The sequence below is a fragment of the Danio rerio genome, chromosome 5, assembly GCF_049306965.1.
Source record: "Danio rerio strain Tuebingen ecotype United States chromosome 5, GRCz12tu, whole genome shotgun sequence".
Taxonomy (NCBI): domain Eukaryota; kingdom Metazoa; phylum Chordata; class Actinopteri; order Cypriniformes; family Danionidae; genus Danio; species Danio rerio.
Window position 1 is genome coordinate 31,085,645 of NC_133180.1, and position 23,189 is coordinate 31,108,833.

Genomic DNA, 23,189 nt, shown 5'->3' on the forward strand with positions numbered 1-23,189 from the left:
ACATGAAGTGACACTTTTGAGCCAAAATCATTTTATTTTCAAATGTTGATTATTGCTGTTGTGCAAATCAGACATTAAAGGGCACCTATTTTAGCCCTTTTTAAGATTTAAGATTAGTTTTTTTGTGTCTACAGAATGTGTCTGTAAAGTTTCAGCTCAAAACACCATCAGATTATTTGTTTTACCTTATAAAATATTAGATTTTCAGCTCTGAACACAATGTAGCTGTTTTTATTGCCTTGTGATTTTATTGCTAGTTCTCCCTGCACACCGTTCCCACATGCCTGTCAGAGTGTGCCTCAATCTCTGCCTCGGCTGCGTCAGATAAACAGCACAGTGACAGACTTGAAGGAAGCAGATGTCACGTAACGTTCGTGAGAAATATTACAGTAAGAACTTTACCAATGACTGTTCGATGTATTTCTTGTGGAGTTGCAATGATGAGTCACACACAATGTCGCTACAAAGTTCATGCACACGCAGACACACACACAGTGCAAACTTTGCACTGTTTTTGCATGGCAAATGTGACAGGATACACGTTAATATCCACTGCTGTATGGATATCCGTTATGCTAATGTACAAAATAAACCTGATTTGACGTCCACAAACCGAGATTCAAGCGTCTTCTTTTATAATTGTACTGACATGCAGTTGTGGTGATAAGGTAAAGACAGTAAAATTGCTGTATTGATCACAAACATGCACTGATTTAGAAACGTTTTAAACTTGTAAAACTCATTCTTGATCACATTTGATGATGATTGATGATCACAGAGAGCTGAACAGATCTTTTAATCCCAGTTGCTTTGCGCACGTCCTGTCTTGTTGACTATACGTGTTACTACGGCGACATGTTAATACGCAGCTGTCAATCAAAGGGATTTGGATCCTATTTTTACATCAGGAAATTAAAAAAAGAGACTTCTTGCCTTTATATCACCCAAGTATGACTGTAAACACTATACCTACACACAGTTCTGTCCAAACAGCTTCCAAAAGATGATTTTCCCTTTAAGGCTATGATTATTTTGGGAAACTTTGGTTCTGCACATAAACAATTAGCTGCACTGATTCTATTTCTTGAATTTATTGATGAAATTGGCTAAAAATCGATATAAAAGAGCTAAAAGAGTTTTGAAAATTAATAAATCATGTGAAGTCTTAGACGGATTTAACAGCATCTACTTCAGTGCAGGACTCCGCCGTTAAACCTTTTTTCACATTGCTTTCTTAGGAACAAAACTCTTCTAGTTTGCTCATAGTGTGTGCTCTATTTTAGTTAACCATTGCTTAACTGTTCCACTCTATACTATGGCTACTTTACTAAAAGACATTGGTAAAGATATTGTCAGCTTTTTGCCCTTAAAGTGTTTTTATATATAGGAATATTTTGTTATGTATCTCATCCTAAGTTTCTGAAGCTAATAATGGAGACACGAGCCATTGACATTAGGTAGAGAGGAAGACATTAAGCATATGAATGACCATAGTCTGTACTGTATGTCTCCTCTTATTTTAGACAAACTTAAATGAATGATTCAGCGATTTTTATATCAATGTCATGCATTGTTTATATAAAACTGTTTCATTGATAAAATCAGAAGGAGGACTGATCATTTTTTCTGTGTGCAAGTGTACATCAGTATAGGACAGGCAGTGTCAAAAAGAGAGATGTGTTTGCCATTTATAGTATTGCTTTTAAATGTATTAGCTAGCTTTGTAAGATTTTTTGTTATTTTTTTATGGTTCTGTTGTAGGCCCTCTTAAAAACAACCGTGCTTTCATTAACTAAACAGAAAGTGTTCAACAGCCGTTTAGTTGTTTAGCACTTTTACATTTAGTACTTTGGTTGCATATGGTTAGATATAATGTATTTTAATTATCAAATTGTACAATAAATCATTTAGGTAAATCCACTATGCCATACATAGACCAGTATCCATTTATCATGTGATTTCAATGTTTTACAACAATACTGAATGGCAGACCCTCAGGCTCAAGCCGATAAACAATGATGCAGTAAGCAGTGAACACCCACACAAGCTTCACAACAATGTGATATTCATCACTGTCATGGTGTCACGTTCCTGTAAATGTCCAATATGGTGCTAAAGGATTTTAAACTACTAAACAGGGTCAGAGCCAAGGTCACTCAACAGGGGCTTTCCAGCAGTTGACAGAGTGCCGGAGGCATTCAGATTCTCATTCTTTACAAATTAGCAATTTCTTCTCCAAGGATCTCACTTCCTGGGTTCCAGATTATCGAAATAACTCAAAGCTGAATGACTGAGAGCAGTGTTAAAACCGGGCAAAGACACAGCTGGAGTTTCCTCCATTACCATGGATATTAAAGAGGCAGGATTATGCAGAGTTATTTTAGGCAGATTTGTGTCACCTGAGCAGTGTCTGGAACTTGTTATAATTATCTAGGGTACAATGCCTCTCTGTGGCTTTTTTGCTGCAACATTTAGTGATGAAAACTGACAGAATGTGCACTATTGTTCACAAATGTAACTCTCTTTTTTTGATTCCCTTTAACAACTTTAACTCCCAGAGCATCCAGAACAGTTGTCTTAAACGACCAGATTTTAGGTCACTGTAATTCTGCATAAATACCCGAGTGGTTCTTGTAGGTATTGGTGAATCCAGGACTTCCACCTGGCATCAGACTCTTCATCCTGAGGGCCTCCTCTGGGTGGTTAAAGCGGAAAAAGGATGACTGGCCAAAACACAGCATACACCCTGAGAAAAAAATAAGCACATGTTAGCAAAAACTAGACAAAAAAAAAATTACGATTATATTAAAAAAATATTTTATTTTTCTGTACTAAATATTGCAATATGAATACTGTTTCAGAAGATGGTTTGAATAGCTCAATTTGATGGTTTTCTAGCCAGTCTAATGCTTTTCTTACTTTGTTTTTTCTTGTTTCTAATCCTAATCACAAAAAAATCTGACCAAATGAAAACATTTAGTTTTTACCATAAGAAAAAAATAAGTGAAAATTAAGAGATTTTGCTTGCTTTAATGGAATTATCTTTCAGTGGGGTAGGTGAAATACTCTTGTTTTTGCTTTGAAATGTAGACACTTGGACTAGAAACAAGACAAAAAAAATCAAAGTAAGAAATGTTTTATTTTCTGTATAAATCAAATAAATTCTATTTAAATACAGTGATTAAATGCAAATCTGTGGCTCCTGGTCAACTATAATTCAGACATATCTATGCGATGTGACAATTGCGGATGTGCACATTGTGATACCGATGCTGAAACAATATATTTTGCAGCCCTACTCTAGAAAATAGCTTGTACAGCGTAAACATTTTTTACAAATAATTTTTCAGAATAATAATTAAAAGGCTATTTAAAAATAGTAATGATTAAAAAATCTTTGATCTAGTGTGGCTTTCTGTTCTGTTTTTTTCTATGGAACTGGACCATAATCCATCTTTTCTGGGATCTCAGCCTATTTGTTTAATGCACACCAGTTTTTCAATGATAGCAGTCACATTTATTTAAAACAACCACACTAACAGAGCAATTGCAACAGAAACTGTTTTACTAAAAACCTGCCAAGTGTGAACACATTCTACGATCAGAGTCACCAAATTCAGTCCTGGAGGGCTGTGCTGTATCTGAATTCGCCCCCTTTTCACTCATTCACTATTTCCTACATTGTTCACTAATATAATCCACTTAAAGGAGTAAATAAGTCAGTGAGTTTGAGCACTCAGTGCACCAGACAGGATGCCGATTTGTTTGTGTTTTGCTGAATAAATCGCTCAGATAGATTAGATTTTCAACTTCTTGGTCGAACCCTGTGATAGTTATTTAACAGCGAGCTGCGTATTAGTAATCAGAAGGGAGCACTGATATTGTTTTAAGACTTTGTAAAACTTTTGGTTTCTGGCATATATACAATTGTTACTATAATTGAATATAACTTTAAATAATTTTAAAAACTAATAAAAAAATTTAACTAAAAAAACATTTTAAAAAAATAAATAAATAAATAAATAAAGTACAATTAAATAATATATAATTTTTAACCACACACTGTTTTTTTATGTTTATTTATTTTAGATCTTGTGGTCACATGCAAAGATTCATTTGTTGCAGGAACTCTCACAGTGCATTATGGGGATTTTCTAGCTGTTGAGTGTACATGGGTTGTACACTCGTTATTACTACTTTGCATTGTGAGATTGATTGAGTGCACTTTAAATAGCGTCCACTGTGGTTTTGCACACTACAAAAACTGGCTGCTCCCTCAAATAGTGCACTATAGTACAGGGGTGATTTCAGATACAGCCCTCGTGTCCCTGCAGAGTTTAGCTACAACTTGCCACAACACACCTGCCTGGAAATTTCAAGTATACCTAAGAGCTTGATGAGCTTGTTCAGGTGTGTTTGATTAGGGTTGGAAGCTGGAGCTTAACTCTGCAGGACACCAGCCCTCCAGGAACAAGTCTGGTGACCGCCTGCAGTCTATGTTATACCAGTAAAACAAATTTTAAAAGGAATGAAGGCCAAATAATATCTGTTTAAAACTAAGTAGGAGTTGTCACTAATAACCAAGAGCACTGAATAGAGCTGATAATTACTTTAGGAAAAGTGATCTCATGCTTCAAACTGCTGATATTGCACCTTTATAATATGACTTTATTGTTTCAAGGTAATCTGAATCCAGAATTGAACCAAACAATGCAGGGGTGTGGATGAAACATAATAAACAGAAACAAAAAGCAATCAGTACAAGATACACACACAGTGTTTGTGTGGCATGAATCCTCATGTGTTTAAACATTTTATTGTAACTAATATCCAAGCTTATCTGTCCGTATCATAGCAGTCCAAACATGAGATTAGACTGAGTTTGTCTATTAGCAGAAAAGACACATTTGCCTCATATACATTCATATCACATTGTCCTCTGCCCCTATGAAAGTGCTGTGATTAATGGAGCAGAGGGATCAATGCAGTCTGTCAAAATGCCAGTGAATTATGACCCAGACCTCCATTTCATAATGAACATTGGCACGGAAAGCACAGAGAGAATATAAGATCAGTGTGACTCATTGCTGACTTACAGTACAGTAGAGGACAGGATATGACATGCAACACTAATATGAGCTCCACATAATGTCATTGTGTTTTCCTACACACAAGATGCAGACCCCTTTTTAAACTCTGATTAACCTGTCTTCTAAATTAAATTGTATTCTTTTTATGAACATGTCAGAGCTAAATCATAATCAGTGTCTGTATATGTTAGTATTAGTATTTAGGATTCAACAGGGCTGCAATATTTCATTAATCAAGCTCGTTCTTCAATGCATAACTAATCTGAACATAAGGCCAGCCTGAAAATTAACTCTGAACATAAGTCTGTACACATACTAAAAATATGGTACAGACACAACATGTTAGGTCAAATCACTGATGACAAATTATGACCTCTATTTACATAGCTAAAGACTAAACAATCAAACAGACATATGGCACAAGAGGGCAACCAGAGGGGTCAGTGGGCATAATGAGGTTAAAAAAGAGTTTAGCTATAATTAATGAAAAATATCACTGATGTTTATTATTAAATTAATATTAAAATATTAATGTTACAACAAAATAAATTAAATTAAATACTTAATAGTTTGATTATATTATTTTGAAAATATTAAACAAATGTATTAGTAGGCTAATATCCAGTTTTTAATGACAAAAATGTTTAAACAATAAATAACATTTAATTCCTTGGTGTAAAAACTGTTTTTTATGACATAATACTCAACTAAGATAGTTGAAAACTGCAAGTTAATACGTAACTTATGATACTGACTTAAACATTAAAAGCAACACGTACGCTTACACAGTAAAGTTTGACTATACTTTATTGGACTAGCTATTTAACAGGCAGCTATAGTTGTATTAATCTTTATTAACATTGACCAATACTACGAGATTAAACGGCGGTCATGGTTAATCGATAGTGAGAAGTAGCTAACCTACAACGGCCAATCTCAATCTTAACAAGCAATTAACTTGTAAAATATTAAAGATAAAACAATGCCACCTACCACGTTAGGGAACAAAACTGCAATTTACATCCAGTGGGTTACAAACACGGACAAACAGCGGACTGTGTTTCTGTGAAGCTCTCTCGCGTCGCGTGGAGTAAAGTGCGCTGAGCGCGTGCGTGTGTCCTCAGCTTTGTGATGCAAATATCAAGAGCTACGAGAGCGCGTCCACTCACTGACTTCTGCTACAACACAAAACTGCACAGCTGTCACCTGCCCGCCTGTCATCACAAGCCCAAAGAAAACGGACAAGATAAATAAGAAGCACTTAGCTAAAACCGAAATTTAGTTTCCTCGTCTGGAGAAACTCTTGACGTTCAGACGCTAAAAGTTGCTTTTTGTTCATGTAAACCGAACATTTGAGTAAAACCGAGCTTTGAAAGAAATGCAGGTCTGTTGAGAAGGGTTAGAGACGCCTCATTAAGACTAATGTATTATCAGTCGCACGGGTGGCGCGCTGGACAGCTGTCCCCGCGCCGGCTGTCGGTCTCATGTTATTGTCATGCACAGATTGAGAACAGGGGGCGGACTACAAATCAGCTCATCTGGATCAACACCATCACTGTCCTTTAATTCTCGACCTGGTATTAAATTAATGACACTAACTAAACGTCAAAAATTATCAAATGAAACTTGTTAACAAAGTGATTTGTCAATAGTCTTTGTTAATAACAGATAGCATATTGTGAGAATACAAGTAAACAAAACATCATATATCTGTTACAATACATTTCCCTAATATATAAAGAGGAGATTTGATACAGAGCAACGCAAATTTTAGAGTGATTGAAATAACCCAATGGAGAAGGGCAAGGTCAAGTTCTTCAAATGGAAGTTCAAACAAGCCCTCGCCGTTATCATGGTGCCATTTCCTGGCCCCGTGAAAACACAAATAGCTGGTGTGATTCCAAACTTAAATGGAGAGCCTGAAATAGCTTAAAAGAGTATAGTGTAAGGTCAAGTACTTTTTCCAAAAGGTATGCTCAAACACAGCCTTATCATTATTTACACAAAGCGGTTACACGGTTCTTTTAGCTCTAGAAAAGCAATCTGCGCTAGTAATGATCAGGTGTTGAGTCAGCTATTGCGTTATATAGAAGGTTCATACTGTTCTGAATGCAACTCTATTTTACTTACAGTATATGATGACTTCTAACTTTAGAAGCAAGCAGACCATGCAGTCTGATAATAGCTGCAACATTTGCTCACCAAAGCCGTAATCCTCTCTTGATGAGTGGAATGGAATTTGGAAATGTGTGTTATTGATGTGCAGACTGAATCTAGCCTATCGATTAACTGTCAACCGAGCTCAAGCAACCTGAAAATAAATGTGAAAATCCTTAAGAAATTTGAACATTAAAGAACCATTAGCGAGACATAATGAGGCTTTATTGAACTTAAAAAACAATAATGAATGTATAATTAGTTGCGGGTCTTCTTGGAATCAAATGTTTCCATTTCAAATTTCACGTTAAAGGGGTGGTACATCCAAAAATATGAAAAGCCATCATTTACTCACCCTCCAAACATGTTTGAGTTTATTTGTTTTGTTGGAAAAAACAGCAATTGACTTCCATATTATTCTAGTTCCTACTATGGAAATCAATGGGTGCTTTTTTCCAACATTCTTCATAATAACATGTTTTGTTTTGTTTTAACAGAAGAGAGAAATTCATGCAAATTTAGAACCACCTGTACACTTGAACATGACTAAATGATGGGGAAATTTACATTTTTGTGTGAACTATCCTATTAAGAATGTGTTTACACTTGTTGCTTAGTTGCCTTTATTTTATTGGTCTGGACCAAGATCGAAAACATAACTTTTAATCTTGGTTCACACAGCATTTCCATCCTGTTATTAAACTAAACCTGAATAATATAAAACAAATAACAGCTTTATGATATATTTGCGACATCCACTTCGAATGTTATCACTCGATTGAATGGACGTTATCAATGGTTATCAGCTGATAGATGTGGGCCAGTAGGGGCCTTATGCGCCTAATGGAAGGCTCAGAAGGCTGTTATCTATCCATAGGGTTAATCAGCTATATAGGGAAGACTCCAGATCCAGATCTGTTTTTACATTACTGTGGTGGTTGGGTTTAGGGTAGGGGTAGACATTAATAAAATACAATTAATAGGAAATTAAATAAATAATATCAATAATTCTTGTTAACTTCTGGCCGCAGCTGTATGTGATGTATAGCTGATTAACCATGTGGATGGATGATCACAGCCTTCTGAGCCTTGTATTAGGCGCAGAAGGATCCTACTGTCCCATATCTGTCAGCTGATAACCACTGATGTCACCCATTTATTGAGTGATAACATTCAAATCGGCTGATTTGCAACCACATTAATAGGGGTGAATTCACATAGAACTCGCATTTTCTTTAAATTGCACTACGTTTCTGTTGCATTTTCCAGAGCTGAGCATTTTTTTTCTGTTGTTGTCAATTGAAGCGATGCAGTTTTAAAAAAGTGTTGACATTTTCAGCACTTCGCTGTATACGCGCCCTAACTGAACATCCAAAATTATACCTTACTTGTTACATCGCATCTTATTTTTTGTTATCATAGTTGATTTTGGTGCAATATTGCATTCATATTTAATTCAAAGCATCAGAATCTCAGTCTACTTGTTTGTTTTTTCTGAAAGAGTGAGTGCACTAGGGTTTGTTTCAACCTAAGCAAATGAGCTTGATATCAACTAATAAACCCTAGACCAACTGCAAATCCACTGCTTACCTTGTGTGATATTGACAGGCTTGGTAAATGGTATCTTCATAATATAACAATAATTGTTTAACATAAGAGATTAATTCATACAAGTTTAGAACCACTTGAACATGGGTAAATGGTGGGGAATTTTTTTTTTTTTTAACTATACCCACTTCGTCACCTTAGAATGATAAAGTTCTGTCTGACAGTTTTGTTAAAATTGAGTTACTGACATTTTCCTATTAAATGACAACTTAATTACATTATGGGATGTTTTTTATTAGTTGTTTACATTTTATTTAAAAAACAAATTTTACACACATGCTGTTTGCTATTGAATGCAAAAACGAGCAGATAGAACCTTATAATTATAAGGTGATGACTTGTAGCTTGGTTTTCTTGGTTTGATTTGTCTGGACCAAGATGGAAAATATAACTTTTAATCTTAGTTCGGTCAGCATTTACACATTTTTCATTTTAAGACTAAACCTAAATATTAAAAACTAAAAAACAGCTTTTTGATATATTTGCGACCACATTAATGTCGTTCAAACAAAACACGTTTTTCCTTTCAATTGCACTACTTTTCTATGCATTTTCCAGAACTAAGCATTTTTTCTATTGTTATCAATGAAAGCGCTGCCTTTTACCTGAAGTGTTGAGTGCTCAATGCTTTTTATATGCGCAAACAGTTGGAGAAGCGCTCACAGATGAGCATTTTTAGAAAGATTGTTAACATTTTCAGCACTTCGGTGTATACCGGGGGTGTCCAAACTCGGCCCTGGAGGTCCAGTGTCCTGCAAATTTTAGCTCCAACTTGCCTCAACACACCTGCAAGAATGTTTCTAGAAAGCCTAGTAAGAGCTTGATTAGCTAGCCCAGGTGTGTCTAAGCTAAAATCTGCAGGACACCGGACCTCCAGGACAGAAACTGAGAATGCCTGGTGTATACGTTCCCTAACTGAACATCCAAAATGATATCTTACTTGTGACATTGCATCTTACTTTCTGTTTTCATAGATGATTTTGGTGTATACTGCATTCATATTTAATTCAAAGCATAAACATCTTCAGTTGTGCTTAATCAACAGAACAGCACTAACAGAGTGAGCGGGTTTGGTTCAACCTAAGCAAATGAGTTTGATATCAACTAATAAACCCTAGACCAACTGCAAAAACACCTTACCTTGTGCGAGTCTGACTGGCTTGGTAACTGCTAAGCCGTCCATTGAGCACTGGTTTCCACAGGGGTATAGAGTGATGACTGCCCCCACATTCTCAATGTAGCAATGTTGAGACATCACACCAGGACCCTGAATATTAATATCTGTGTTCCCATGACCAAGTGTAGTCTTTCCTGCAACATAGAATCGGTTTGTTAACACTGATTACTGCAGCATTTGGTGTATCTAAAATTAGGTTTGAGAAACAATGTCTCCCGGTTGCCCGAATATACCCTTCTTTAACATAAACACAGGAGAATAGACACCCCCTCCTCCAGTGACCAGCCCTGTCTGAGTTATTTCATTCAAAGTGTCAGTGAAGCAGATGCGTGGAAAAGAGCCATAACCTCAGCCAATTGTGTGAGCAGACGTGACAGAGACAGTGATATGAAGACAAGTGGCAAGAGTGGGTGTAGGCTGCTCGTTAGACTGAAGATTAATGTAATTCATTCTTTTAAAAAAAGCTTTTTAAGGCACTCATACACATTCCCTTAGACAAATGTGCGTGCTCTCACTCAAACGAGCTACGTCACACAGAGTGAAGCAACAGGGGGTTGTGTCAAAGTCAGGTCAAAGACTCATAATTCTTGTGCTAAAGCCACTGCCATTGTGAATGCAGTTTACAAGACACAGCTGAAACATCACCGCTCAATCCAAAATATAAATGCAGTTAAATAATAAACAATAACTTATTCATTCTTTTTTTTTTTGGCTTAGTCCCTTTATTAATCTGGGGTCGCCACAGCGGAATGAACCACCAACTTATCCAGCATATGTTTTACAGAGCGGATGCCCTTCCAGCTGCAACCCATCACTGGGAAACACCCATACACTCATTCATACATATACACTACAGACAATTTAACTTAGCAAATTCCCCTATAGCGCATGTCTTTGGACTTGTGGGAGAAACCGGAGCACCCGGAGGAAACCCACACAAACATGGGAAGAACATACAAACTTCACACAGAAATGCCAGCTGACCCAGCCGGGGCTCGAACCAGTGACCTTCCTGCTGTAAGGCAATTGTGCTATACACTGCACCACCTTGATGCCCAACAATACAAATATTACAAAAAATAAAATGTCTATCCAAACATCCGTCGATGCATTTGTTAGTCTGTCTGTCTTAGAAATACAAAAAAAAAAACTATAATTTAATTCCAGCACATTTGAAATGTGGTTTTGGAACATAATTATATGAAACTTAACAAATGTGCTGATCACATGAGTGATCACACATATATTAAAAAAAATAATTAAAATAATACCTTTAAATAAATACATTTATATTTTATATTGTGTTATATTTTAACACAGATCATATCAATATTACCTATAATAAAAATAAAAAACAACCTAAACAACTTATTCTGAAAAAGTATCGCTATATACATTTCTGGAGAGCGCCAAATATGTCCCAGAAGATACTTTTTAAGAAGTTTTTGTTTTCGCAAATCCACCAGGGGTCGATGTGTATGCTTTTTCAGATTTCTCGTGAGTGCAATTTACGCCTGCTGTTCTCACATAATTCCACAAGAGGCAGCTGTGCACGACTTTTCAAATAGTGTCATTCGCACCTGTTCTTGTCGAATAAATCTACCAGGGTTCGCTGTTGACTGACTGACTGAAAGACTGACTGACCAATCGACTGACCCACCATCCTTCTTCCCAAAACTCAACCTATAGTGTAACCCAACTGTTTTATAAATCATACCAGAAAAAGAAAAGCACTTGCCTGATTTTACCACATTTTCATATTTTACCACATTCTCAACCTGTAAATTACTTGTTTATTTAATTTTTTGGCTTTTGTTTTTGTCTCACCTGCTTTCTGAAACTGTTCTTTGCCAGACTCCATTGTCATGATCAACTCCTCTCTACGTTTCAAGTCTGCCAATGTACATGGCGAGATACTGGACAAACTAGCGAGAAAGCCATTCATCCTGAGGTAAGCGATCAGCTGGTAAGTGTGGTAATTAACTTGGCAATCATGCTGTCCCGTATCATTCATTATTAAGACGAAATGCAGCCATGTGTACTTCTGGCTACATATTTCGCAATCTTCAGAAATGTATACAGGGCTACGTTTTTAGAATGAGCCAGTGTTGCAACCAAATACTATATACATCAAACATATAGACAAACACAATATAGATTTAAAATACCATAAAACAAATTACAAAATGAAAATAAATGCACATATTTGAATTATTTTCGTTATATTTCAGTCTGTCTGTCAGCCTATCCATCCAACCATCGCTCCATCAGAGCACACGAAACTGTGTATTTATTCAGCCCTCTATAAAATGATCCAATGATGGATTGTGCACTACATCCACTTCCTCTGGGATTTACACTTGAATGCTTGCTCTCATTTTTTCTCAATGTCAGGGGAGGAGAAGTCCTCTATTTGTCATTCTTCATGAGACGAAGCACAGCCAAGCTTAAAGGACAGTACAGTAAGGTTTGTCCTCTCTCATGAACTTCCTGCACAAAAACTCAATTAAATCTAGAGTGCCCAGTTTTTCACTTGGCATCCTCTCTGTTTGTGCTATCACAGACTGTAATTAGGTCTCAGCACTTGAAAGAAGCACTGCCACTAAACACAGATTCCACAACCAACCACATCCTCAGTCAAACGACAATGTTTACATCTAATTGAGTAGATAGAATCTGCTGACCACTTCACCAGGGTGTGTATTGTACTTATTTACTTTGTACATGACTGAATGTACCTTCTGGCAGGGGCAGCAGGGTTATTGCCGTACTCAGACGTCCACTTCCCAAACTGACAAGATGAGGCCGTTCTGCCTGGACTTTTAGAGTCTTGCCTGTTTCAATCAGGTCCAATGGCGTGCTCTGTGAACATATAAGTAGAGTTCAGTAGACCTTTAAATAATGGATCATATTACAGCCTTTGATCACCATTAAATTGACCTATAGGTTTCTGGACGACTGCTTGAGCTTTCCAAAATACGATTAATATAATTCAGTTATGGCCATTGAGTACTGCAACAACAGGGTAAGAGGCTAACAAGGCTAAATGGGTTTAGCTCCATCAGGTACCACCATGCAGGATAAGAGGCTAACAGGATTTAGTGGTCAAATGAAAGACAAAGGATCAGACCGATAAATGACCAAAGGAGTAACATATTTGGCCTCAGCATGTCACAGATGGAGGGCAGCATGGGGATTATTTGCTTGGTAAATCACACTTTGATGTCTGAGAGCGTGGTGCGGCACTGCTCAACATGGAAACAAAGTGTATAATTAATGTTTTTCTTAATCTTATATAATTATTGATCGTGTGGATTTTCTGATGAATGTCCATTCCAAGATGGAGTAACACATATACTTTCTTATATCTTTATGATTATTTATAAAGTTTAATGTTTAAGAGCCTAAATTATATGATGACCTTAGTGTCATCGCACTTCAGAAGTAAAACTGGAATAATTTGAATGCGATTGATTTTCTGTATAGCATATTATTTGTTTTCTCGGGATCTACCCAGGCAGGGGTGCAAATTCCGTCGTTACAAAAATAGTTAGCTTGGGCAAGTTTGGGCACTTCCCAAGTCCATTGTTCCAACAAACATTCGCAAAATGCATCGCAAACTTGTATGCTTGCACATCTCTGGAGCTGTAGTTAGAAACATAGTTCATGTGTTCTATTCCCAGTTACCCCAGTATGCCCTATTTGTTTCAAACATTCTGACATTTAAGTTTGGAATGATTAAAAAACAAAACAAAAAAGGTATAAAATCATCACTCTTAGGTGTAATTTGCTTTCAAAGTATTTTTACAGTTCAGTTTTAGCGATCTTCATGTTTACAATTGCGCTCCCTTTGCAGTGCACTTTAAAAACATTGATATCATTTTAAACAAAGCCTTGGCTAAATTTATGTTACCTCTCCAAAGCTTGTGAAAACAAAAAAAGTATATGTTAATGCTTGTAATTTATTGTAGGTTATTTATTAAGTATATGTACTGTATATGACATGGGCCTGTTGATTAAAACATTTCTGCATGGTTTACATGTGTCAAATTGTAAAAGTAAACTTTTAAAAAATAAATAAATAACAATATCCTACTTAATAACAATAATAATAATCATCATCATCATCATCATCACCATCATTAATATTATTAATATTATCATTAAAGTATGATTTTTTTATTTCCTAATAAATAATAAATTTCATTTCTTTATAATTGACCTAATTATTGATTTATGTATTTATATGATATTAGAATATGTTTGTGCAACAATATAATTTGTACAAAGAAATAATGGAGTTCCTCTCTAAAGAAGTTGCTACCCTGTTTAGAGCAACATTATAGGCATTTTATGTTATAACTAACCTGGTTTAGAGGAACTACGGAACTACAGGTTTTGGGAAACACTTGTCACTACATTGTTCTTTTCCTAAACTATGCATCTTACTGTGATAATTCAGTCGTGTTCAATGTTTTAAAGTTAACTTCTTTGTATGTAAGCTGCCAGTTTAGATGTAGATTATACCCGTTTTTAACCAGTTTTGATAAAGTACACTCAGCCTTGGGTAGGAAACATATTGTAAGGAGAGCCATCTACAAAGTCATTGTGAGTGTTGAAGCTGGTTTCTGCTGATGAAACTGCAAACTATCTTTAGTTAGCTTTCTTTTTAATTCAATCTCTGACTCTGACTCTTCTTCATCTGACAGACTGCTCATTTTGGAGTTCAAATTGTAAATTATTATTGTGGGGGGAACTAAAGTGCAACCAATTGCTGATTGTATCTGGAAACTTCACATTAGTCTTCTCCCATCTGGGATTTAATACTCTGAATGAACTAGGGATGGAATGACCACTGGGAATATCCAGTAGCATGGATGTAAATCAAATTTGAATTTAAAATAAACAAAAATTTCTTTCGTTAAAAGCAAATACTCTGATACTATTAGGATGGACAGAATTCAAGTTGAGTCACAATTAATACAATAATTTCAGACTAAACAAAACTGTATCTATTGAAATTGAAAAGACATTAAGCTAAATTTGTGTTTAATGCTTCTGTCCAATTTCAGGGGTTACACTCTAAACCAGAGAGGCCCAAACTAGGGCTTGTGGGCCGAAGTTGCCCCATGAAAACCTTTGATTTGGCCCACCATCCCATATAAGAAGAAAGGGAGATTGATGGTAAAGTTGGGGCGAATGCCTTCAACAAAGCTCGCAATTTCTAATTGTAACGTAACCTCTTGTTTGTTTGTTTAATTGTTGAGAAATAAAAAAAAACAAATGAAATATTTCAATTAAACTTTATACTTGAATCAGTTTTTTTTTAAAAATAAGTTAAAATCCTCAATGCGCAAATCAAGTGTATTTAATGTATTCAGCATTGAACACCATTGTGTTAATGGGATTGTTTTTTTTTTATTGCAAGGAGTTTGTTATAAAATGTAAAAACATAATTATCAAAGCGATTTTTTTATTTATTTTTAAATATTAATAAGTTAGGGAATTACTATGGCAACATTAATGTAAAAGTTAGGTTTATTTAACTTTGGCCCACCACCCTTAATCAAGTTTGGTTTTTGGCTCTTCATAAGGAAAAGTTTGGAAACCCCTGCTCTGAAGCATTTAGAGCTAGAATTGCATCTTTATATAACACTTATATATATATATATACATATATATATATATATATATATATATATATATATATATATATATATATATATATATATATATATATATATATATATATATATATATATTATTACACTTACAGTATAATACACATTAATTTTGACCTTCAGCAGGGATTCTTTCCATTTGACAAAACCCTTCAGAATCAACAACTTCTTTTCATGCATCTTCAAAGTGTCTTTAGATGTCATCTTTTATCTTTTTATAAGAGTGTTTTTTTCTTTACATTTTGTTTTTTTTCTTCTGTAGAACAAAGAAGACATTTTCACAGAAATCTGTTATAAAATTGATAGTCAGTGACTTCCACTGTGTTTTTATATGGATGTTAAACTACCAGCATTCTTGAAAATGTTAATTATTATGGTAGTCTGAGTGAACAGCAATACAGCTTTATAACACTATATGAGTTCTTTTTAAAATGATTAAATGTCACTGTTGTTTGTTTTAGCTTTCATATCTTATCCTGTCATCTTTTGATATTAGGGCTGCATATAAAGCTGCTCCACAGCTTCCATTGTCTTCTGACATTTTTCTTTACGGGCGCCCCAGTCGTTTGTGTTTCTCTGTGAGTATTTAACTAGTGAAGTTTTAACAGGTGGATTGAACTAACTTAGGCTTGATGTTTATGAGAGCCTGTAATGTTTGATTGGTGGAATGCAGTGCAGTGTTTGAGCAAGATTGCATGCAGACAGAAAGGCTGAACTCAGCCTCTCAGAATGACACTAGTTAAGGTCAACCCTATAATCAAAGAAGAGTTCACCTCTTTATTTTTGCTTCCTTTGGAGTTCAGAGACTGCGCTTTAAGAAGCAAATACTAGGTTTTACAGTACAAATACTTACCCCCAGGTGTTTAGAGAAAAGCTTTGTACACATTTTTACGTAAATTAAAATAAAGTGGAAGTGTAGTAAAATTACAGTCTTTTTTATTTTGGACGAACTATTCCTTTAATGAGTCTGGAAGAAGGTTTAATCTTACTGGAACAAAATTACAGGTAAACAGAAATATTGTGAAATTTTAACACATTGAATTTTTTTTCAGTGGCAAAGCTAATATTTTGGGAGGGGTAATCATTAATCCAGTCTTCAGTGTCACATGACTCTTTAGAACACATTCTTTAATTTGCTGTTTTTGTGCTGATTATAATGTAATTTGGTGCTTATGTGTTCTTAATTATCATTGTTAAACTTTGATGAATAATATGTTAAAAAACAACATTTATTAACATACATGTAATCAATGAAAATCCATCTCTGAAAAAAAAAATTTATATCAACATATGAAGAGTTCAGATGTAAAAGCCGCTAAACACCATTTCCGGCAAAAATGAGTTAATGACATTAAGTGAATGCTTTAGGCACGTAGTACACTATCAACAAATAGATTTGCTTCAAATCATCTAAATCACAACATCAGCGCATTCAGAAATAACAGTTTGTTGGCAAAAGCTTCAAAACGCCACCTGTCTTTGACAGCAAAAGCCGTTATATCCCGAGAACCAATCAGAAGACGCTTATCGAATTATATGTTTTCAATGTAGCAGAACGCTGATACGCCAACATTTATGAAGGGAACTGGATGAGCCTGTCTGACTATCAGTGAATGTCTAAATGAAAACAAAACGTCCCTTACCTCAAAACTCATTAAAACTCATGTGCATTATAAGAAAAAGAAAACACACTGTACAGTCGGAAGTGTAGCATGCAGTCATAACGTTTTTTTGAGCAGCGATGCTACTTTGAATGAGTCTGATTTACTATACATTAAACGGCAACTGCGCTTCACAAAAGACAGAGTTAGGATGCCGTTCTTTTATCCCACATAGATGCTGAGGACAAAAACAAGAGACCAAGACCTTAAGTATGATGAGAATGAATGGATGACAGCTGCTAAAATTGTCTGAGAGGCATCAGCTTTTTTACCCAGTAGGCCTACCTTGTGGTTTATTTGCTAATGTAAGCTATTTTTAAAAGATAAATATAATGTATACGACTTCACATTATTTATATTACTTCATAATACCTACATGTCTGATAAGCTGTTCATAATTATGGACTATGCACAGATATTGATGTTTAACAATGTTTTTACACTACATTATTTGAAATTTAACAAACTTAGTTTACAATGTTTGCAATGTTTACATTGTTCTACTTACATTACATCTAAATCCCAAATATCAGAAATGACAACAGATTGTTAAGATTTAATTAATGTCAGTTTTAATGTCATTGATTAATGCACTTACTTGACAGATTTCATTTATTCATTTTCCTTTTGCTTTGTCCCTGGTTTATCAGGGGTTACCACAGCGGAATGAACCGCCACTTACTTGACAGATTTATGTATTTTTAATTTTACGTGTTTTATGTTTGGTAAACAAATGTATAATTGCATCTTTAATAGATTTTTAACTAAATACACTGTCTTGTCTCAATAGGTGAATTTAGAGGTTTTTGGAAAAAAAAAAAGCAGAAGTGGATTTATCTGGTTTCGACGCAAAAGAAAGTCTACCTTGTTAAAAAACAAGGAATTGTCTAAAGTGATATTTTTGAAAAAAAATTTATTTTATTTACTATTTAATAACCTTCTTATTATCTGTCAAATGAAACTTCTGAACCTATTTATAGGAGCCTGATAGAAAATGCTCATTTACAAGAAAGAATCTGATGGGTTTAGAGGGTTTTGCATCTGAACTCTTCATATATTATTATGTTTCAGCTCACCTGTAGGACCTGATGTGTCTGACGGCCTTGTTCTGGAACATTGCGATTCATCCTGTCCATGTCTACGGAATTATCAATCATTTCTTCACACTCATTAAGGTCCTGTTGAAAAAGGGGATGAATAGCCAGATGTTTTTGAAAATCCAAAATAAAAAGAGCAGTTCCTTTATTAAGGCAGATTAAGGTAAGTCTCATAAAAATGAATGGAGACTTTCAAGTCAAGTAACTTGTTGTACTGTAGTAACACAATCAGACTTTTAGATTAAATATGCAGACCTGCCACAGTCACAACACTTTTAGCTTGTGTCTTAACAGTGAATAATCAAATCAGGTGTTTCCTTGTAGTAGACTAAATACAGTCATGCAGTGATCCAACAAATGCATACTGTGATTAACCAACTGTGGTGAACAGACTGGAGTCTGCATCTTGGTTGAAATACGCAGCATGAGTCAGTGTGACTCATCTCTCGCGCACACACACACACACACACACACGCACACGCACGCACACGCACGCACACGCACACACACGCACACACACACACACACATTGAACAGATGCAGCCAATTATCTATGGTACAGACACAGGCATATTAGCATGAATAAACTAGAGTAGACTTCAGGTCACTACACACATTGCTGAGGATCAGTCATTCTGGTCTTTCCCTCACCTCACCTCTGAATCATTTTATTGTCTTTCAGACAAAACACACAGGGAATTACAGCAAAACAGACCCGCAGGACAAACTACGCATCTGGACTTTTAAATGTGTGAGTGTGTTCATGTGTATACAGTAATGGTCTTTGAGAATTTGTGCAGGGAACATCGATAAGTAACTTAAATGATGAACAACAAAAGTGTTATTGGTTAAATTCTCAGGACTAAAGTTGTAGGATCACTTTTCTTAAAATCATTTATCTTTTAGGACAACGTTTTATTGATTAGGTAGTGGTGTAGCTGTCAGATTCAGAACATGTGAAAGAGTCAATAATTCTGCTGAATAAGGACATCTTGCTCTCATTGTAAACAGCCAAAATGACATACTTTCATAATAACATTTTAAAGTTTTGAAATAACTGTTTTAAAGGAAGTTCTTTTCATCAAGTCATACTTAACTACAAACTATAACAACTGGATGATTTTAGCTTAGTTTAGACAATTTTATGAAGAGATAGTTCAACCAAAACAGAAAATAATCATTTATTCTCTTTTATGTGGATTTAAACTTTCATGAGTTTCTTTCTTCTATTGAAAGAAATTGACTGTCATAGGAAAATACAATTGAAGTCCACCATCATTTTTTAAAATATCTTATTTTGTGTTTAACAGATGAAAGAAACACAAACAGATTTGGAACTAGTGAAAGATGAGTAAATGATGACAGAATTTTCATTTTTGATCAAACTATCCCTTTAATTGTAGAGTAGTCTGTATTGGTTAGCTGACTTCAAAATTTAGTGGAGGGCAGTAATGCCTCCAAAAGTAAATCTATTACCTCGGCACTGGTTCTGCATAGAGAGATGAAGGCATCATTATTCTTATACAAATTACATAAAGTTGCAACACTATTTCTTTGATTAAGTAATAGTAAGCAACCATTTACAGTCAGATCTAAATTGTTCTAAAGTGGCAGTAAAAATAACTGTAAAAAAAACCTTTGCTAAATATTTTACTATATATTTTTCTTGATAATATTTTAACATAAAACACAGTACACTATTCTCCTCAGATTCAGAACAAATGATTCTAAAGAAGAATTAATTAAGGACATGTAATGTCGCTTGTAAATCTTTTAGTTGAATTACATTTCTTAGAAGATGAGATGGAGACATATTTTTTCTTAAAATTATGTAACTTCCCTATTTTATTATTAAGTTATTATTTCAAATCAAATTCCCTAACAGATAACACTGTACACTGTACAACACTATAAATTCTCTTTAGATTCAAAATAAGTAATGATAATTCAAAAAATAAATGACTCGTTTAAATTGAAAGCACTTGTTCTGATTTTAAACAGCAAAACTCAGGCTAAATATTTTACTATGATCATTACAGTTAATAAACATTGTATTTCTCAATAGAAATGTTATATCTCATAAATCTCAATGATCAACAATGATATTGCATATTTTTTTCACAGAATCATGCAGCCCCATACTGAAACTAATATTAATTTGCTTTACTTTCCAAACTTCAATCATGTAAATGCAGCTTAAACCAAAAAAACATGAACCGCCACCTTATCCAGCATATGTTTTATGCAGTGGATACCCTTCCAGCTGCAACCCATCACTGGGAAACATTCATACACACTCATTCACACTCATACACTACGGACAATTTAGCCTACCCAATTTACCTAAAGCGCATGTCTTTAGAGTGTGGGGGAAACCGGAGGAAACCCACGCGAACACGAGGAGAACATGCAAACTCCTCACAGAAATGCCAACTACCTCAACTGAGGCTCGAACCACTGACCTTCTTGCTGTGAGGCGATCGTGCTACCCACTGCACCACCGCCTCACCCAACAAAAAAATATATGACAGCCTGAGCCAGAATGCTGCAAAAAAGTAATTGTCTTGTTTCTAGACCAAATATCAAAAAAATTCTAAAACCAAAAAGCATTTTCTAGACAATTAAAGAAATATTAATATATTAAGTTTTATTTTCATAAATAATACATCAAAATAACATGACTTTTTTTTCTAAAAAGCTAAATAATCTGCTACTTATTTCAAAACAAAAACAAAATTTTTAAGAAAATCTCACTTAATTTTGACTTCTTATTTATGAAAACAACTACAGATTTTTAGCTTGTCTTGACAATGCCTTTTAATTTAAGATTTTTAGATATTTAGACTAGAAACGAGAAAAAAATGAAGTAACAAAAGCATTTTATTGCAGTGAACAGATTACCTTCTTCTAGTTGTTCAGCGATTCAACTCTTTCCATGGAGTAACTAAGAACACATTTTTGAGAGGTGTTTTAAAAGACAAAGCTGTGAGAAATTAATTCAAGAAAACCTCTGCTGGCATGTCCAGTCAGAGAAATGACTGGAATGAGACGCTTTGCCTCTCCATACAAGCGAAGACAGGTTAGGTACCGCACATGCATATTGATTAAGTCGATGATGGACGGTTAGAGTCTTTAACTTAACAGCTGGTACAAAACCAAACTTCCTCTTTTCCTCCTTCCTCCAGCTAACCCCTCTCTCCCTGTCAGTCCTGATGTCATGTTCTCGAGTGCAGCTGGCAAGTACAACAGGCCGCCTCTCACAATCACGTCCAGTGTGTGACACAGAGAGAAGAAAGAACAGAAAGCCTCAGTCACTATACTGAATATGGCCACTTCTTTCACCACACACACACACAACTGTACAATACAGAGACACTGAGATTTACATACACAAATGTACCTGTACAGAGACAAACAGAACTCATACACACAAATCTACACTTCAACTGGTGTATTTCATGCCGGTAAGTGGTTTCTTGCCTCTGAAACCTGTCATTAAGTCAGTAGTTATGCCACAGTGTCCTGCCCTCTGCAGAAAATAGACTCAACCACATAGCACAAACCACAAAGCTCCTCTTACAGGGGTTATAATCATACAGGCTACACACACACACACACACACACACACACACACACACACACACACACACACACACACACACACACACACACTTATATAGACACATGGAAGTATGCTGGAGTTACGTGGAGAAGTGAGGAAATCACAGCAGGAACATACAGCTAATATAACACAGCTAAATGTATCCCGGACAGTACAGTAGGTGAATCTGGGAAACGGAAACCAATGACTAGAAGCCTGAAGGCCTGGTGAATTCTTCAAGTTAATCTTGCAGGGGGAAAACAATCAATCATTTTCAAAACCAATAAAAGAAGCTAATACTGTTAAAGATGTAAATAAATACACATAATAATATATTCAAATCCTTATATTTACTATTTAATATTAAAATGTAATATTAAAATAAAGAATTAAAATATGTTATAAAATACAGACTTAATTTATGTTTGAGTTACTTTGAGATATTATGACACTCATTTTCTAGGCACAAATCTGATGAATACTATGCTTGATACACTAATATATATCACAACATTTACCATGAGTTCATAATCACTCCTTTCTAGCTTCCAAAATCAATGATGTGGTAAAATCAACCACATAAATGTGTTTAGAGCTGGCAGAAACACTAAATACACAGTTCCGATGAAAACATAAGCAATATGAAGCCCACTCACCATGTTTTTAGCTTAAGTAAGACCTGTTGCGTTGCTGCATGGCCTTGTTTACTGACAGTCTCTTTGCTATGTCCTGTGTTTACTCCTTTGAGCCTTTAGCTGACCGTCTACAGTCCAGCTCTCGCTGTTTGTTTGTCTCTGCTGCTCACTCATGTCTCTTACTGAACGCTCTGAAGTTCTGGAGGACAGAATTACATAGTACTAACACAGCTGGGACGGAGAGAGAGAGGGAGAGAGAGAGACAGAGAGAGAGAGAGAGAGAGAGAGAGAGAGAGAAGAAGAAGAAGAAGCACTAGCTGAGGAATCCAAATAACAGCGTCCAGGTGTGCAGTCTTTCCAAACACCCATGAACAAAAGTCAAGTTTATGTCTAAATATAGAAAGCTAAATCACGAGGTATACCGATCTACAGCGTCAGGCAGAGGTCAATTTATTTGAACCTGACTCACCTAGGTATACTAC

At 35.3% G+C, this 23,189-nt stretch overlaps 1 protein-coding gene across 50 annotated transcripts in view; it reads right to left on the minus strand.

The window, feature by feature from the left end:
- The window catches only part of phldb1a (pleckstrin homology-like domain, family B, member 1a), a 73,594-nt gene that overhangs the window by 43,088 nt on the left and 7,317 nt on the right, over positions 1-23,189 (minus strand). For 18 of the 50 annotated variants that reach the window (XM_073952264.1, XM_073952250.1, XM_073952248.1 and 15 more), the window contains exons 1-5: positions 22,729-22,900; positions 18,451-18,552; positions 12,771-12,894; positions 9,996-10,166; positions 2,621-2,746 (exon numbers count right to left, since the gene is read on the minus strand). In XM_073952264.1, the coding sequence (XP_073808365.1) occupies positions 2,621-2,746; positions 9,996-10,166; positions 12,771-12,894; positions 18,451-18,552; positions 22,729-22,731 (526 nt within the window). In that variant the 5' untranslated portion in view covers positions 22,732-22,900. Of the gene's footprint in view, positions 1-2,620; positions 2,747-6,083; positions 6,194-9,995; positions 10,167-12,770; positions 12,895-18,450; positions 18,553-22,728; positions 22,901-23,189 lie in introns of those variants that run through there. The other 32 variants (XM_073952263.1, XM_073952262.1, XM_073952249.1 and 29 more) reach the window with 2 other exon arrangements.